The 18,575-nt window shown below is 58.6% G+C and overlaps 1 protein-coding gene across 1 annotated transcript; it reads right to left on the bottom strand.

Annotated features, from left to right (window-relative positions):
- Positions 1–3,560: 3,560 nt before the first annotated feature.
- SERINC4 (serine incorporator 4) lies at positions 3,561–13,466 on the bottom strand. The gene is made up of 12 exons (XM_065412831.1): positions 13,398–13,466; positions 12,859–13,026; positions 12,491–12,669; positions 12,298–12,377; positions 11,437–11,530; positions 11,014–11,225; positions 9,155–9,250; positions 8,146–8,272; positions 6,872–6,944; positions 6,199–6,250; positions 4,253–4,403; positions 3,561–3,777 (listed from the first exon to the last, which is right to left on the bottom strand). The coding sequence occupies exons 1-12, from the start codon at positions 13,464–13,466 to the stop codon at positions 3,561–3,563; spliced, it is 1,518 nt and encodes a 505-aa protein (XP_065268903.1).
- Between the last annotated feature and the right edge of the window lie 5,109 nt (positions 13,467–18,575).

Raw genomic sequence — 18,575 nt, 5'->3', positions numbered from 1 at the left:
CAATCTCCACCCAGCCAGAGGGAGATTACAAAAATAATTTATTGTTAAAGACAGCCTAGGCCCCAGGAGAGGCCAGAACAAGCCTGATGCCCATTTCTCTCCTCCCCTGTGCTGTAAGGCAAAGTAGCTGCTAAGATACCCCCCTTGGCGTAAGGGCCCATCTACCACACAGGGTCCACCCTCCCCCCCCCACCCCCAGCACGCAGGGGCTGCCCCCGCCCACTGGTGGCCGGTACCTGGGCCCCCCGCTCAGCTGCTCACCTGGCTGCCCCTGCAGGTGCTGTCCCAGGCTGGGCTCGGCAGGGCCGGGCCGGGCTCCAGCACTGCCTCTGTCTCCAGCCGGGGGACCTGTCGCTGCCCATGTCCAGCCGGGCCAAGGAGCCACAAAGCAGGGGCGGTGCACCGCCCGGAGTGGGACTGGGAAAGCACCTGCCGGCCAGGGCGGGGCCACCTTCAGGATCCCCACCCCACCCCCTAGTCCCGTCCCCGTCCCCGCCCCCTGCTCTCCACACCCTGCCCCCTGCTCCTAGTCCCGCCCCCAGCCCCGGCCGCAGGTACCGCGGCTGCCCCGGAGACCGCCCCAGAGCCATGCGTGGCCGCCCCAGGAGCTCCGTGCCTATGCTGAGCTCCAGCCAGGCCAAGGGCTAGTGGGGTTCCCACCCACCCGGCCAAGCCTCCAGGCTACAGTTACCAACTTTCTAATGGCACAAAACTGAAACACCCTTGCCCCGCCCTCCCTCCAGCCCCCCGTTCTCGCTTGCCCCCACCCTCACTCACTTTCACTGGGCTGGTGCAGGAGGCAGTGCGGGGTCCAGAAATGAGAGGTTCAGGGTGCAGGGGAGGCTCTGGGCTGGGGCCGAGGGCTCCAGCTGGGGTGCAGGCTCTGGGGTGGGGCCCAGGATGAGGAGTTTGGGGTGCAAGAGGGGGCTAGGGTGTGGGCAGAGTGCAGGCTCTGGGAGGGAGTGTGGGTGCAGGGCGGGGTTCTGACCTGGGGCAGGGGGTTCAGGGTGTGCAGGGCGGCACTTACCTCAGGCAACTCCCAGTCAGCGGCATAGTGGGGTAAGGCAGGCTCCCTGCCCGCCGTGGCTCCATGCTGCTCCCGGAAGCGGCCGGCATATCCAGCCCCTAGGCGGAGGCGCACCAGCCAATGGGAGCTGCAGAGCCAGCACTTGGAGCCTCCCTGGCTGCCTCTGCGCCTAGGGGGCGCAGGGACGTGCTGGCCGCTTCTGGGAGGTGCGCGGAGCTCACCTTCTGCTAAGGAGAATGTAAGAACACTGCTCACGACGGCTTCCTGGTGACTGGGATGGCACAGAACCTCTTCCCCGTATTAGCTACTACGGGCCTAGGGCCGTCAATCTGACTGACACTGGTTATTTGAGCTCTTAAGTGTATTTCATAATGGACCAAAGTGTGATTGGGCAACTAACCATACAAGTTATCACCCTCCCCCAACACTGAGCCCTTCCCCAGCACCCTGCCTCCTCCCCCTCCAGGGCCAGCCCCAGCCCTGGCACCCCGCTCCTCCTCCAGTACTGTGCCTTTTCTCCGGGGCCCTTTATCAGGCTGTGCTAGAGCATGAATAGCCCCCCCCCACACACACACACACACTGGTGCCCTTGCCTGGGGGTCAGAGAGGGTCTGGGAGCCCCCTGCGCTTGCTCTCCCTCGGCCGTTCTCTTCCTGCCCCAGAACCTGGAGCTTGACTAAGAGTTCTGGCTTCGCAGAGCCCTGCAGAGCCACCAGCTGGGACCAGGCCGCCCCCTGCTCCCAACAAGGCTGCCTGCCCAGCACCGCCCTCCACTACCATGGAGCTGGACAGCAGGTACGTGGGGCTGTTTCCCTGCCCCCCAGCAAACACCCTGCACCATGAGCCAGGAACGGTTCACCAGCCCCTGTGGCCAGCTCTGAGCATGAGACACAAGGCAGTGCCTACAGCCTCAATTCCCAACTGGCTGCTATGGGAGGGGAGCTGACGCAGTGCCCAGGATCCAGGAAGGGCCGAGCGGCATTAAGTTAGGGCTCCCCGTTGGGGTGGAGCAGGGTGTGTGGGCACCACCTCTGCGTCTCCTGCCCGCTACAGAACATGGGGGAGGCAGAACAAAATCAAGCAGTTCACGAGGGCTTTGTGAGGCCTGGGGCGCTGCCCGGGGCTGCGGCTGGAGGCCTGGCAACGGGGCTGGAGGCCTGGCAACGGGGCTGCTGCCAGGGGCAGCCTGTGACCCACATGTGGTGTCTTCCCTGCATTGTTCTGGGGTAGGGTCCTCAGGGAGCTGCTGTGACAGCCAAGTGAGAGCAGCCTACCAGAGCAGCTCCCTACAGCACACGTGGGCCCAGGGCACTGCAAGCACCCCTCGGGAGGGAGGGAGGCAGATCAGCTCCCAATGCACCCTGGGCAGGACCCTGCTGGAGCCCCACAGTGCTGTGCACCCCACAGGCCCACCGAGGGCCAGCTCGGGTGAGGCCTGAACCAGGAGTGCACCAAGACAGAGCTTCACCAGCACAGCCCCCCTACAGGGCCCTGCCAGGCCCCAGCTCCCACTGCCCGTGCCTTGTGGTCAGCCTAGCCAGCCCATTTCTCAACCCCCAAGGCCCTCTGCAGAGGTGCTGACCCTGCCTCCCCAGCGGCTGCAGCGTCCCACAGGCAAACAGCAGCGGGGTGGGGATGGGCACTGGGGTAGGTCCCTGGTTCCAGGCAGGCACTGGGGGGCCAGAGGGGGGCTGGCCTCTGAGCCAGGGCCTGCAGGCGCACACATAGTTCCACACAGGCTCAGCTCAGGGCTTTATGTAGAAACAGACACCAGGCGTGATTTACAGTCCCGCTCGCCTTGCACTGCATGACTGGAGGGCAGGCTGGTGTGGCTCCAGGAAGCAGGACAGTCACAGGAGGGGGGCAGCCAGGCCACAGCACCTGCAGGCGGGCTGGGGCAGAGCCTTACAGGTGCCCTCTCAAGGCCAACAGAGCAGGAGCTGCAGCTGAGGTGTGAGGGGCATGGCGATAGCCCAGCCACTGCCCCGTGCTCTGGGCCTCACACGCCGCACATGAAAGACATTCTGCCAGAGGAGCCCCCAGCTGGACCAGAGCGGGGCAGGTCGGACTAGCAGATGCTGCTCGAGACAAGCCAGTTCTGTGCGAGGTCCCTGAAGGCCAGCTCTCCGGCCAAGGCTTCCTTGACGATGGTTGGGGGACTCCATGCTGGGGCAATGTCCCCGGACCCCTGGCGCTGGGGGAGTTCCTGCCTGGGGGCGGCCCTGGGCCTGATCTGGGATCCTGTTTGAATTTCTCAGCAGTTTCCTACTCCCCAACAGCCGTGGTTGGGACGAAGCCGGGGTGGGTCATCCTCAAGGCAGAGGCAGAGCAGGGCTGGTGGGTGCCGTGCTTGCAGGCTCTTCGGTACATGGAGCCAGTCCAGAGTCACGGCTGGCAGGCAGGGAGGGCAGCCCTGCCCCCCTGATCCTGAATTGGCTGCTTGGGCCCTGCCCCCGGCCCCTCCATCTCCATAGCCCTGCAGCCAGCTGCCCGGCCCAGCAGACAGCACCTTGTCCAGTCCCAGCAGCAGGGGCTACGTGGAGACGCTGATCCGCTGGAGTGGGCGCCGGCGTCGCAGTATGCGCAGGGGCGGGCTGCCCCTCCGGCGCTGGCGCAAGCCGGAGCGGCACAGGGGGCCCAGGAGAAGCCAGAAGTACAGCAGGATGCAGGCCCAGCACGAGGCCACCTTCACCCAGAATGTCGACCAGCTGCCATGTGTGAAGGTCGTTTCCAGGACCGCATTCTCGTAGCTGGTGGGCGGGAGAGAAGAGACACTGAGGCAGGGGGGAGCCCAAAGCGGATTAAACCTGGCAAAGAGAATATTTGGCCCCCCACACTCTGGGGGCCCATGGGCACCAGAACCGGGGGGGCCAGGAGAGCCATGCCTGCCCATGTTTTAGTAGTTGGGGGGCGTTGACCCCCAAACTGCAAGCCTTGGAGCAGAGGCGACAGGAGGATGCATGTGGCTGCTGCCGCAGGCACAAAGCCCAGACAGCAGCAGGGGCAGCCTGGCGGCGGGAGCAGGGGGGATGTGGCCGGGGCAGCCTGGCTGCTCCTGAGAGCCCTCCCAAGCACTGCTGAGATCACAGCCTGGAGCCAGAGCAGGACGAGCCTGGGGAAAGGAGAGGCTGCTCCACCCCCTGGGGGTAGATGCCCTGGGACCCGGGGCCCGGCGGCTGGACGTGCCAGGCGGGCTGGGGCCATGCAGCAGGGCAAGGGCCGTACCTGAACCAGTTGGTGAGGGTCATCATGACGTAGAGCGAGGCGAGGAAGAAGACGAAGTGGAAGGTCGAGTAGCTGTAAACAACGTGCTCATGCTCATTGTAGATGATCCTCTGCCCCCCTGCAGGCCCCGCCTCCTGCTGACATACCCGCCCTGCGTCCAATGAGTGTGCCCGGTTACTTACAGCCCCGCCCCCAGTGACCCTTCCTGCTCACATACCCACTCTGCGTCCAATGAGTGTGCCGGTTACTTACAGCCCCGCCCGCAGTGACCCTTCCCGCTCACATACCCGCTCTGAGTCCAATGAGAGCAGCCAGTGTGATGTTAGGAGTGTGCTATAATATCTCATTGAAAGGTGACAGGGCCAGAAAGAGTTAATTAACTCCTAGACTGACCTGACCCAGGGCCAAACTTTAGAGACTGGTTAGGAAGATCTGTAAATGAATAGAGCTTTGAAATGCAGCCGGCATTGTTAGAGATAGAAGGGGAGGTGTTTGCTCAGGTCTTGTGATATAAGCAAACAAGTCTTGTCTATTGCTATAGCTTTGATTCAAAGATCAAAAAAGGAATATTAACATTTAGGAAGACACTTGAGTGAAATAGTATTATTGTCTCTATGTCTCTTTGAAGGTTGTGGTAACCTGTATCTGAACTGTTTAATGGATAAATTACCCTGTGCTAATTGCCAGGATGTTTGGGAGAAGGAGAGTTAAGCCTATTGTTTTCTCAGGCCAAAAGGCTGCAAGAAATGTATAAAAACCCTGGGACACGATCCTGCTTCATCTCAGATCTGCTTTGGGTTTCAAGAGGGGGAAACCTTAAGCCACAAGGATTGAGATCCCCAGTCACTGACTGGAGCCACCCTGAATATGGACATTGGACTATAACCTATGGACTGTTTCTAAAAGGACTTTTGGCAACTACAAACTCATCTCTGCTATGTATCTGAACCTCAAGAATTGAATTCAAGTCTGTCTGTCTATTGATCTTTTAACCAGCACTCTCTCTCTTTTCTTTTTTAATAAATTTTAGCTTAGTTAATAAGGATTGGCTATAGCGTGTATTTTGGGTAAGATCCAAGTTATAATTGGACCTGGGTGTGTGGCTGATCCTTTGGGATCGGAAGAACCTTTTCTTTTATATGATGAGATAAGATTTTCAATAATCATCATCATATCTGACGTGTGTGTCTGGGTGGAGGCCTGAGGCTGGGCACTTTAAGGGAACTGAGTGGTTTGGACGTCTGAGTAACCAGTGAGGTACTATAGAAGCTGTTATGGGCTGGTTGGTAAATCTAAGTATTGGAATATCCACCAGCGTTTGGGGTTTTTCTGCAGTTCACCCTGATTGAGTGACCTCAGCTGGCTCCCACAGGCAGCACCGTCACAGCCGGTTACCTACAGCCCTACCACTTGCTCCCAGGGAGCTACCAGGCTGATGGGGTGGAGTGCAGGACCCTCGGATACTCACACCCTTAACTCCAGACCCAGGAATTCTGTCAGGGATGGAGGTTCCTTTTCTGCTCGGCTCCATCTCACTATTTACTAAGGGGCTGGTTCAGGTTCTGGGGGGGGCGTGGTCCACAGGTCTGCCCCCCCCACACACACAAGGTAATGAGCTTTCCTGCTGTTCCCATCGTGAGGAAAGCGCTGCTGCACACACTGTGAGTGGGGCCAGCCCCACGACACATCCACGTGTGTGATCCATGTGCTCTGCTGATAGGGACACTTGCCATGCAACAGAACCTGCCCCTACAGGCCACACTTCCATACCTGAGACTCACCCTTTGGAGGACAGCACACTCCTAGATTACACCCTAGGGCCTGCATCCCGAGGGCCCACCTCCCAAAAGCCATGCTTCCTCAGGACCCACGCCCCTACTCCAGGCCATGCTGCTTAAGGGCACCTTCCCCAGGCCCGTCCCACCTCCCCTAGCCCAGGCACTCACCTTCCAGCTCTTCCCCTGTCTTGTCAGAACAACAGAAGCAACAGGAGGGTTTCTGTAAAGAAAAACAGAAGGTTTGTGGCAGCTGGAACGGAAACAGTTATCAGAGCCCTGGGACTCGGCTGGAGCCACATTGCTACAGGGCTGGAATCAGAACCAGACCAGGGTGGAACTTCATCTGGACTGGGCTGGGCTGTCTGGGACAGAACTGCTTCCTAGGCAGAGCTGGGGGGTTCAGCTCCAAAAGGACATTTCATTTCTAATAGTGGGTCATGCAAAGAAAACGGAAGCTCCTTGGCCTGGCCTAGGCACTGTCTGTGTCCCCCGCCTGCTGTCGGCTAGCTGGGGTCAGACTGCACGCCATGGGATCAGGGAGTCTCACTGTGGGTATGTCTACACACGGCCAGCTCCCGTAACTTCCAGCTTGGGTAGACCTAGCGTGTTAGCATGCTAAAAATAGCAGTGTAGCCGCCATGGCACAAGCAGCTGCCAGGAAGGTGCCTAGGGTTTCAGACGGGATTGTCCTGGGGTGGACAGCCCATCCTGCAGACAGGCAGAAGATGAGGGACAAGGACAAGACAGGGCGCGAAGCTGAAATGGGTGTGAGGATGAGAGAGGGACGATATGGGGTATGGGGACAAGGACCCCCACAGGCGCAGGTAGAATTCCTACTCACTTGGAACTCAAAGCTATAGACTTTGACCATCCACAGGGGCCCAAACATCTCGGCAAGGTAGGAGGCCTCGTTACTGCAGCAGCAACAGAGAGGTAGAATCTGTAACTCAGCAGTAATTCATTCTCTAGGACAGTCTACTCAGCCCTCAGGGATGCGCCACCCCCACCTACCGCCAGGGGGCGCTGTGCTGCTGCCAGGGATGCACAATCCCACTTACCGCCAGGGGGCGCTGTGCTGCTGCCAGGGATGCACAATCCCACTTACCGCCAGGGGGCGCTGTGCTGCTGCCAGGGATGCGCCCCCCCCTCCAAACACTATTATTCCCGTTGTTATCCTCATCATTAATACTAAGCAGGAATCCCCTCCGTCTGCTGGGGTATTTCGTGCTGCTTTTTGCAGCACTCAGCAACTCCCCAACTTGTTGTCCAGAGAGGAGGAAATAAGGGACGTCCCTTGTACTAAGGGGCTGTGGGCCACCCTACGCTTACCAGCATGCAGCATCATTGCACGTACCCACTGGCTCCGAACAAACAGGCGGCAGGCCAGGAGAGCAGGGCTATCAGCTATTCACTAGCTGTTTGCACGGCAGGTTAATGGGGTGAGCGGGGGAGCCCCGTTCTGTCTCCTATCCTGAGAGGCAGCAGCACTCCCTGGGCATGGTGCCAGCACCACTACGACGTCACCCACACTCCGTGGAGCCCCTGGCCGTTGCTTGGCCACTGCCCCTCCAGGACTGACTCACGTCGCCGGGGTTAGCCTGGAAGGTCTGGCAAAGCCAGAGCCCGAGTGGCACTAACGGGTTTCGTTTGCCCAAGAGACGGTTACGAGGTGACTTGCTCCCGGTCTGGAAGGACCCTCACACGAAGAGGTTTCGGAGAGCAGAGGGCTGCTTAACATAATGCCCAAGGCAGAACAAGATCCAGGGGCTGGAAGCTGAAGCCAGGCTAGAGAAAAGGCGCCAGGGAGGAACAAGGTCCCTGGGAATGTGGTGGATTCTCCTCACTTGGAGGCTTTCAGTCCTGACTGGGCGACTCTCTGTAGCCCAGCTGGCAGTGAGGGGCGGGGCGCAGGGATGGCTGGGGAGGGCCTCTGGCCTGTGCTGACTGGATGGTGGTGGGGGGGGGGGGGGGGGCTTATGGCTTTACAATCTATGACACTTCAGAAGCTCTGAAGTGGAAACGGAGCCCCAGGGTCTGTGGGAACCACCCCCCACAGCCTGCCTCCGGCAGCCCCTACAGCTGCAGCTGACCGGAGCAGCTGATGAGCATACGCACCACGCCAAGAGAACACAGGCATACATGATGGTGGCTCCCAGGATGGCAACTGTGGTGTCTTCTGTCTGCAGCCCATCCTTGCTGACGCTCGGGAAGCATACGGTGAGGTTCTGCCCCTTGTACAGCACTGCAGGGTGGGGAGAGACAGCAAGACAGGCAGTGAGGGGGCTGCAGGCCGGATCCCTGCCTGGGCTCCCGGCTGCCTTTCCGAGGCAGGTGCATAGGGCTGCACTAGGGTGACCAGGTGTCCAGTTCTCAACCGGAACATCAGGTCGAAAAGGGGTCCTGGCTGACCGGGCCGTTGACTGACAGGTTGGTGGCGCAGCAGGGCTGGCAGACTCCCTGCTAGCCTCCACTCCACGCAGCTCCCGGGAAGCAGCCGGCATGTCCTCCCTCTGACTCCTACGCGTAGGGCAGGGGTGGGAACCTAGGGCCCGCAGGCCGGATCCGGCCCCGTGGTTAATTTCATCCGGTCCACATTGCACCCCCCTCTGCGTCCCTCCGGGCAGGTGAGTGGCCCACGATTGATTTTTTTTCTGTGGGTCAATGGCCCGTGACAGAAAAAAGGTCCCCCCGCCCCACCCCAGAGCCCACACCCCCAGCTGGAGTCCTTGCTCCCCACGCCCCAACCCTGATCCCCCTCCCACCCTCCAAACCCCTTAGTCACAGCCCAGAGCACCCTCCTGCACCCCAAACCCTCATCCCCAGCCCAGAGACTGCACCCCTAGCCAAAGCCCTCACACACCCCCAACCCCGAGCTCCCTCCTGCACTCTGAACTCCTCATTTCTGGCCCCACCCTGGAGCCCGCACCCCCAGCCGGAGCCATCACCCCCTCCCCCACCCAAGCCCCCTGCCCCAACCCCATGAAAGTGAGTGAGGGTGGGGGGAGAGCGAGCAATGGGGGCGGGAGAGGATGGAGTGAGCAGGGGCGGGGCCTCAGAGGAGGGGCAGGGCAAGGGTGTTGTGTTTTGTGTGAGTAGAAAGTTGGCAGTTCTAGCCTGCACTGACCTCTCTCCGGTGGGCGGCTGGACAGGGCCGAGAAGGTGAGGTACATGACGTAGCAGCTGATGATAGACGCTTGCAGGAGGCCGGAGCGGGGCTGTTCTGCAGGAGAAGGGAGAGTCAGCTGCTTTCCCACAGGTCAGAGGTCAGCTACAGCCCCAAACTGGCCAGAGCAGCCCTCCCCACTCCCAGCTCTGCCCCTTACACCAGTCCTCCAGCAGCCCCAGAACCCACTGCCCAGCCCCCCATGCAGGGCTCAGGCAGGCTGGGAGAGGTTGGGTATGCGGGACTCACAGCATCTCTTGCATGCACACACGCTACGCTCGCACCTGTGCACATGCACATGGCTTCACTCGCACACACTGTCGCACGTATACACAGCATTGGTCACACATGCACAACTTCACACACCGTCCCTCGCACACATGCACCTGGTGTCATTCGCAAACACACACACACACACACACACACACACACACGGTCGCTCCTGCACACACACTGCTACACTTCCTTCCCCACAGAGTTTGCACGCACACACATGTGGCTTCACACTATCACTTGCACAGTGTCGCTCACACATGGTATTGTTCACACATGTACACATGAATGTGGCTTCACACCTGCATATGTTGAGACGGTGCCAAATTATGATGAATTGCTGTGATTGATATGAATGAATGTGGCAAGCAGGAGTTTGGTACGGCTTGGCAGGTCTGAACTTGCGAGAGGATTCTGGGAGCAGAATTCTCTTAGCATGGAGTGGAAAATTACTGGAGGTGCTGAAACTGCACTGGAATGGTTAATAACGGCTCGATGGGCGTGTGTGTGTTTAACCCCGAATTTTGGAATACCAGCAGAACACTAGCTCACAAAGTAAAGAACACGTAAAATCATGCGATCGGTGGGCTTAGCGCAAACTGACCTGGGTCAAAAATGACCCTTTTTAGATAACATCATGCTAAGAGCTTAAGTGAATGACTTATGAGAGGGTAAACGATGGTTGAGCTCTGGTCTGTGTGTCCGCTTTGCAATCCCTTCCAAAATATTAATTAGATTATACCAGTAATAAACGCCTATGAGGCAGATTTCTGGGACATGTGACTCCTTGGAGAACAAAAGGTATAAATGCTAAGCAAAGTAAATGAGTCAGACTAATTTCCCCAATTAACATCTGAAGAGGATCAAAACTGTGAGACAGAAGTCGGTGGTGTAACTGAGACCCCGCTTTGAGGGACCTTTGCAAGATCCTAGAACCAGAGGGCTCAGAGTGACCAAGACTCTGCTTCCGGGGACAGACCAAGTACCTGAGAGGGGAAAGAAGAGAAGTCTTCATCTAGAAGGGGTAGATATGCCTGCTTTGTTTGCCAATCAGGATACTGTGTAGAGCTAACACAGTTACTGAGGGTTTATGCTTAGGAAGCTAAGGCTTGTAGGAAAGGATGTAACCATGTAAACTTAACTGTCTGTGTGATTCTCTCTCAAATAGATGACTGTGCAGTAACCATACCGTAGCCGGGTCTTCACTGGTACCAGTAAACATCTGCCCAGCTGTGGGCATTAAAAGATCCATTTCAACAGCACACACTGACACTTGCACATGCACACAAGGCGTTGTTTGCACACACACACACACACACACGGCTGCACTCACAGAGTGTCACTTGCGCACACACGGTGTTGCTCTGACACCATATGTGTGTGTGTGCGCCTCACGCAACAATCCAGAGCTATGGCTGACAGGGGGCAGGTGGGAAAGTCCAGGCCCTGCTTACAACCACCCGCCCAGAAAGGGGCTACAAAGATGAGCGGCAGCCCCCAGGGCAGGCAGCGTCTCAGTGGGGAGGAACCCCACCCAAGGCACTCACGGAGCCGCACGCAGGGCGTGATGGAGAGGAAGGACAGGAGCCCGCACAGGCTGACGTTGAGGGTGAGCAGGGCCTTGTTGAGCAAGCAGCCGGCCGGGTGGGTGTAGTACTTGTACAGGAAGGAGACGGCAGTGGAGGCGATGGTGTAGAATGCGAGCGTGGCCAGCAGCACGGCCAGGTACCAGCGCTTGTCCTGGGACGCGCCCAGCAGCCTGCAGGGGGAGGGAACAGGCTGAGCGAGGGGCTAGTGCAAATCTTTAGCAGCGTGGGGAGGGCACAGGCATACAGCATCTCCCTGCGGGGCACAAACTCCCAGAGGCAACGGGAGAAACCACAGCTGCAGGAGCTAGAAAAAGGTACCGGGAAGAGCCCCCATGGCCCAGCCCCAGGACACCCCACCGTGCGCCAGGGGAGCGGACTCACCAGTTCTTGTTCCAGGTATGGGCAAAGGCAGTTATCAGCACCAGCTGGACGAGGATGAAGGCAAAACCGCCACAGATGCCCACGTAGTGCCAGGCTACCAGTAGGTGAAGCAGTGAGAGAGGGAGCAAGGTCAGACACACGCCTGGCCCCAGCAGAGCCCATCCCTGCCCATCGTACAGAGCCACCAGGACCCAGCCATGCCACATACCCAGCCCCTCCCCACGTGCAGATAACACCCCCTCCCTGCCAGGAGGAGGGGCCTGGGCAGCTGAGTCAGGAGGTGAACCTCATGGGGGGACTAGCTCACTAGGGCGAGTTGGAGCCGAGGGACACACAGGACACCTGCCCAGCGTCCAGAGCCGGCAACAGGGACTGGCCAGGCACTGGCTCTGGGCTGGCTGCTCGGCCTTTCCCATCTCTAAGTCCTGAACAAAGGGGAGTGAGCTCAAGCCGCTGACCTGGAGGAAGTGGGGCTATGTGCCAGGCCCCAGTTCCCTGCGCTGATGCCTTGAGGTCTCTAGCCCCAAGCCAGGCCCGGGAGCAGGGACCAGCAGTGACCCTAGGGGCTCTCTCCTCTGGGGGGTATTGACTCCAGTCCAGCCCCAGGGCAGGCATTGGCTGGCTCAGGGGGGCGGGGAATGGGACCTTTCCCCTCTAGGGGGCACCGGCTCCCATCCGGCCCCAGGGCAGGGGACTGGCTGGCTCAGGGGGGCAGGGGCCTTTCCCCTCTAGGGGCGCCGATTCCCATCCAGCCCCAGGGCGTAGTAACCGAAGGCGGCTGTTCTCCTGGCTGTGCTGGTGGGGCAGGCCCCACGGCACCGGCTCCAGGATGGTGCTGGGTACGTGTCCATTGGTTGGTACCTTGCAGGAATCGGTCATCAGGGATGAAGAAGGCTGCTGCACAAAGCCCGACCAGAATCAGCAGCTTCAGGAACCAGAACCTGCAATCAAGGTCAGAAGTCAGGGAGCCCCCAACCCAGCCCCACGTCCTTCCCGCTGGGGCCAGCTGCAGCTCAGTGCGCAGAGGCAGGCCCATGGCACGGGCGTCTCTTACCCGTTGTGCAGCAGGGCGCGGAAGTTGCTGCTGGATCTCACGTTGATCAGGAAGACGGCCTGCGCCAGGTAGAAGCAGGCGGTGCCGAAGCAGACCCTGTAGACTGCCGAGTAGCCCACCAGGATGTCACAGTCCATGCCCCGGGGGAGGTGCTCGCAGAGCAGGGCGTAGAAAGGCACCTGCAGAGGGGGAAATCACAGGGACGGATCAGCCGCCTGCCCGAGACAGCCTGGGGCAATGCAGGGCCACACCTGCCCCTCGGGGCTCACTTTGCCGGGCCCAGAGCCAGGGCGATACCCGGGGAGCTGGACAGAGCAGACCTACGCCAGGACGGGGGCCAGCAGCCAGGCTCCCCAGGCGCCACTCACGTTCTCCTTGACGGCTTCGGAGACGGTGCGGGAGAGCATGAGGCAGCACACCGCGGAGGCCAGGACGTGGAAGAGGGTGTAGAGGATGCGGCTTCCTGTGGACACCTTAATGCTGGGGCAGCAGGAGCAGCAGAAGCCACAGGGGGCTGGGCCGCAACAGCAGCAGATCTGGGGGGTGAAAGACAGCGGAGTCACACCCGTGGGCCTGCGTCCCGGCTGCCCAGGGCGAGGTGTAGGCCACAGGGGCTCTGGGGGTCGCCGCGGTGCTGGGGGGGCAGCAGAGCCACGGTGTGCGCCAAGAGGCCGCTGAGCTGCGCCGCGGGCCTGGGGATTATTGGGCAGCCCTGTGCGGACACGGACTCACAGGCCCCAACTGCCTTCAAGTGGGGAGCTGGGCCAAGCTGGTAGCAGGCCCCTGCCCCACAGGATGGCGGCCCCAGTGGGAGTGGGCTCCACAGCCCGACCGTCTCCGAGGGAGGCCACAGGGCTGCGCCAGGCATCCCAAGTGGCCTGGGAAGGGGTGCTGGGGCAAGGCTCACCTGGTAGACGAGCGAGTTCACGAGGCAGCTGCAGAGGTGGCTGCGCCTCAGCATTTGGGTGAGGGACATGGCTGGCTGCGCCCGGCCCCAGCTGCTCCTCCGGGGATGGCACGGAGGCAGGCTCAGGGACGTCTCCTGTTGGCACCAGCCCCAGTGGGAAGGGGCTGTCCTGGCCCAGAAGAGGCCCAAGGGGCTGCACTGAGGCTGCTGCGTCTTTCCTGGACGGGTCCCTGTTGAATGGCCAGTGCGAAGCGGGAGCCGAGCTGAGCTGCTCCTCAATGGGATTAGCGGGGGATTGGGAGGCTCTGGCCAGCCCTGGCCATCTGTTCCTGCCGGCGGGCTGGGGGCAGTGCTGCAGGGCAGGGCCAAGCCTGCACAGGCTCCTTGCCCCCAGCTGATGCCAGACAGAGAGACAGAGCTGCCCTGGGCCCATCCACCCCCTGCCCTGGACAGCTCCCCACCATGCCTCTCCAGCAGAACACAGCCCCTTTCCCCCCACCCCCAGCTGCCATTGACTGCCCCAGGCCTTCCAGGGGGAGGCTGCCCCGCTCTGGGAGGGATTAGGGCTGCTAATTGGCTCAGGATTTCCAGACTCACCTCCTGGGGGGTGGGCAGAGCCCAGGAGATGGGGAAGGCCCTGCCCCCTGCCTCCCCATGGAGAAGGCCAGGCCAGGTAGCCGAGAACTACCTCCCTCAGTAGCTCAAGCCCTGGCCACAAGGGGCATGGACAGCAAACCCAGATTCCCTCAGGACTCACTGCAAGCTGCAGCTCCCCAGAGCCCCTGCTGTGCCCCATGCCCTCACCTGGACAGACAGGGCATGCAGAATGGGCTGGAACCCCCTGGGGCTGGCCACATGGACCCCACCAGGAGGCCCAGGCAGTGTGGCCTGGGGAGGGGAAGGGAGAGGTTACATCACCCAGCCCCTGCAATGCAGTTGGGCCAGGCAGAGGGCATGGGCACCCATGGGTTCCTCCCTGGAGATTTGATGCGTTTGCTAGTCATCAGGCCTTATGCCCTGCCCTGATCCAGACTGTGCCCAACCCCAGGGGGCCACCCCCTTGGCTTCCTGGACCCCAGAGGGTAGCAGCACTGGGATGCAGTGAGCGCCTAGCCACACTTTGGAGAGCTCTCCCAGCTGGCCAGAGCAGCAAACCAGGCTCCTGAGGTGTGGTTCTGCTGAAGCGCCACTGATGGGCTTGTGGCGAGCAGGATCCGCCTTCCAGGCGGCTGGGGCCGGTCTGGGATGCAGCGGGATTTGGACGAGTGATGTGCATGCCTGTGACTCAGCTGTCATCACTGACACCTGGGGGGATGTCTGCATGATTGGAACATTCAAATCACTGGTTCTGACCTGCTCAGGAAGGCAAGAGTGGGTAACGGGGGGGGGGGGCACTCTGCCTCAAAAACACCATTTGCTGTTCAGATTTACTGATCACTCCGACCACGGCATCTCAAATGCACATGGATCAATGTGCTCACTAATAAAGCCCAGCTGGGGAGACTGGTGGGCATCTGTTACAGACCATTGGATCAAACCAGAGACCAGGCTGCTCCTTAAGCACCTGTCTGTAATGTGGGGAAATAAATGCTCTCTTATGGCGGGGAGACACGCCAGAGGTCTCAGGCAGCCACTAGTAAAACATCACTGGAGTTTTTAGAAATGATGGAGGATGACTTTCTAACACACACGGTATTGCAGCCAATGCAGAGCAACCCTAGTTTGGACCTCTTGGATACAGATTAATTGATCACTGGACTGGAAGTTGGTGGTTGCCTAGGGACCCGTGATCATAATTTGAGTACATTCAATATATAACACCAGTTGGGGCTGTACTCCGTTTGGCCATATTGAATGTACTCAAATATATATACACACTTGGTGCTTTAAAGGGACTAATTTCCTCAAGCCGAGGAACATTATAAGTGAAATTAATTGAGAGGGAAAATTTAGACTGAAAAATGTGAATGAACATAGAGAGCTCTTTAAAAGAGAGTTTATTACATGGCCGAAAAGACAATAGAGAAAGAGGACAACGTTGGTTAAAAACCCATCCTGGTTCAGAGGGGAAGTGAAGGCAACAATTAGAAACAAAGCAAAATGTAACAAATGGAAAAATGGGAAGTAAATAGCAATCAATATAAACTAAAATAAATTAAGTGTAGAAAATTCGTAAAAGGAAGATGAAGACATCATGGGGAAAAAATCCATGTCTGGCAGGCTAAAGACAACTAGGTTTTTTTAACTATATCAGAAGAAGTAAAATCCAAATAATGGCATAGGCCCATTACTAGACCGAGATGGTAAAATTTGTTAATGATACTGCAAAGGCAGAAGTGTTCAATACATATTTCTGTTCTGTATTTGGAAAGAAGCAGAATGACATAGTCATCCTCACATGATATGAGTAAGTATTTTCTAGTCCATTTGTAAGTAAATGAGGATGTCAAATAACTTAAAATATTTATACCCGGTAGAAGTTATCAGGCCAAGAGAACTTACACCCAAGAGTCCTAAAAGAGGTGGCTGAGGAGATCTCTGGCCTGCTGATGTTAATGATTAATAAATCTTGGAATACTGGGGAAATTCCAGAAGATTGGAAGAGTGCTAATGTCATGTGGTGACAATATTCAAAAGGGGCAAGTGGGATAACCTGGATAACTAACGGCCAGTTAGCTTGACATCAATCCTAGGGAAAATAATGGAAATGCGGATATGGGTTTCAAAGTATAGAAATATAATTAATGTCAGTCGACATGGTTTTATGGAAAACTGGTCATGTCCAACAAACCTGATTTCTTTCTTTGATGAGATTACATTTCGTTGATAAAGGTAACTATGGTGATGTAATGTACTTAGACTTTAGTAAGGCATTTCATACTGCATGGTATTCTGATTAAATAACTCGCTCTATACAATAGTAATCAATCACGTGTTAAGTGGATTAAGAACTGGCTAACTGCCGGATCTCAAAACGGACTCGTCGGTCAACAGGGAGTTTTTATGGAGACTCCACAGGAGTCAGTTCTAGGCCTAATGCTGCTCCACATTTTGATCAGTGACCTGGACGTAAATATAAAATCCCTGCTGATCACGTCTGCGGATGAACAAGAATCGGTGGAGTGGTAACTAACAGTGAGGATAGAGCTGTCCTACAGAGCCATCCGGATCGCTTGGTTACCTGGGCCCATTCAAACTAAGTACATCTTAATCCAGCCAAATACAAGAGAACGTGTCCAGGAAGGATTTCCAGCTGTGCCTGCAGAACGGGGAGCTGTCTCCTGGGAAGATGGAGACAGCTCTCCAAGGAGGATTGTGGGGTGACGGAGGATGGTCCAGCAGTTCAGGTGCTAGCCTCAGACTAGGGAGAACCGGGTTCAGTTCCCGGCTCTGCCACAGATTCCCAGTGTGACCCTGGGACAGTCACTTGGCATCTGTGCAGGGGGCTGACAGCCCGGCCCAGCTCCTCAGCCAAACTCAAACCAGCCGTGTCCATGCTGGGCCGGAGTGAAACGGTGAAGTAAGCCACAGCCTTGCCCTCCATGCTGCCGGGGCTCTTACCATTGCTCTGTGCTGCAGTGCCCAGGGCCTCATGGTGTCAGGCACTGTACAGACAAGAGACAACCGGTGCACACAGCGCTACAACCGGAGCACAAGACAAGAGACAGCCCTGCCCCACAGAGCTACAACCGGAGCACAAGACAAGAGACAGCCCTGCCCCACAGAGCTACAACCGGTGCACACAGAGGGACAGACAAAGGCACAAAGTGACACAAGCAGCAGCTGAAACAGGGCCCTCAAGGGGCACCACCACGAAGTAGCTCTGCTCTGGTGGAGTCGGGGGCTGCTACCACGGAGCCATGGGCGTCGAATGGTTCTGCCCAGCAGCTAGCTGGCTGGAAGCAGGAACTGAACAGAAGAGACTGCAGGCTGGTGCTCTCCAGTGCCCGAAGGACGGGCCCAGCTAGAGGAGAGAGGGCAGGAGGGCCCACGCTCTCAGGAGGGACTGTGGTGAGTCACTTACTGTTTTGCAGAGCTCGGCCATTCCCCGTCTCACGGTACAGGGTGTGCGTATGTGAGAAGTTCCTGTGCAAAGCCTGCGTTCCTGACTGACCTGCCAGGGGTCCCCCAAGGGTGAACCTAGGGGCCAGGCACCCGCAGTGGGAAGGCTGGGGAAGTCTCCGCACTGGTCGTGGTCACTGCAGAGGCTCACATCCCAGGGAAGGGTTTCAGACAGGGAGTCTGCACGTGAGCAGAGCCAGAGACGGGGCCTGAACGCTGCCCAGACCTAGCCGGCTTGGGAGCGCGTGGGAGCCAATTGCAGCAGGCTGCTGACCATGCATGAGAGGGACTGACAGGAAGATCAGTCTCTAGGGCGGGCGGCGGAGTTGGGGAGCACTAAACTCCCGTACCTCTTGCTGCATGCAGCGCTCCCCCTTTGCGCCGAACGTGGCCCCCTTCCCAGCAGATCGCACTGGGCGTGTCCACGCGGCAGCTGGCCTGGATGGCTCTGAGCAGAAAGGCGGGGTGGGTGGTGGAGCAGGACAGGTGGGGAGTGGGTGTCGGGCAGGACGCCCGGGGGAAGGGACGTGTGCCCGCACTCAGCGGCGATGGTCATCCCCAGCAGCACATCCTGGCTGCCTGTGACACCCGCATCCTCCTACGCACACTGTGCATCCAGGGAGTCCTGGAGCTGGCTGCCCACCCCAAAGCCCCGAGGCACAGGGCACGCCTGGGGGACACACACTGGTCCCATCTGGGAAAGGAGGCGATTGGTTCTCAGCCCTGTTTACTAGCCACAGGCATGAGGCTCAGGCTCCTAAGGGCCAACAGGAAAGGAGATCAGGTAGGTCCCTGATGTGCTGGGGCTCTGGGTCTGAAACAGCCCTGGGGTGCCGGCAGCCAGCATCACCACACGAGGCATCAGCTGGCACCAGGGCAGGCAGAGAACCCAGCGCCTCAGGGCGGAGAGAGCGAATTGTGTGCTCCCGTGGCAGCAAATGGGGAGGAGAGGGGGTGCAAACTGGGGCGGGGGCAGGGAAGCAGGCACACACCATGGGGGAGTAGGGGGAGGGGAGGGGGCGCACACCATGGGGAGGGCTGGGGCGTGAGTGATCGACAGGGAAGAATACAGCATGGCTCACAGTCAGTGCCAATGGCCAACTCCATACAGAGGTG

This window comes from Emys orbicularis, chromosome 10 (assembly GCF_028017835.1).
Source record: "Emys orbicularis isolate rEmyOrb1 chromosome 10, rEmyOrb1.hap1, whole genome shotgun sequence".
In the NCBI taxonomy this organism is placed as follows: Eukaryota; Metazoa; Chordata; order Testudines; family Emydidae; genus Emys; species Emys orbicularis.
Note: the sequence above shows the minus strand (reverse complement) of the source record. Positions and strands in the feature narration are given on the sequence as shown.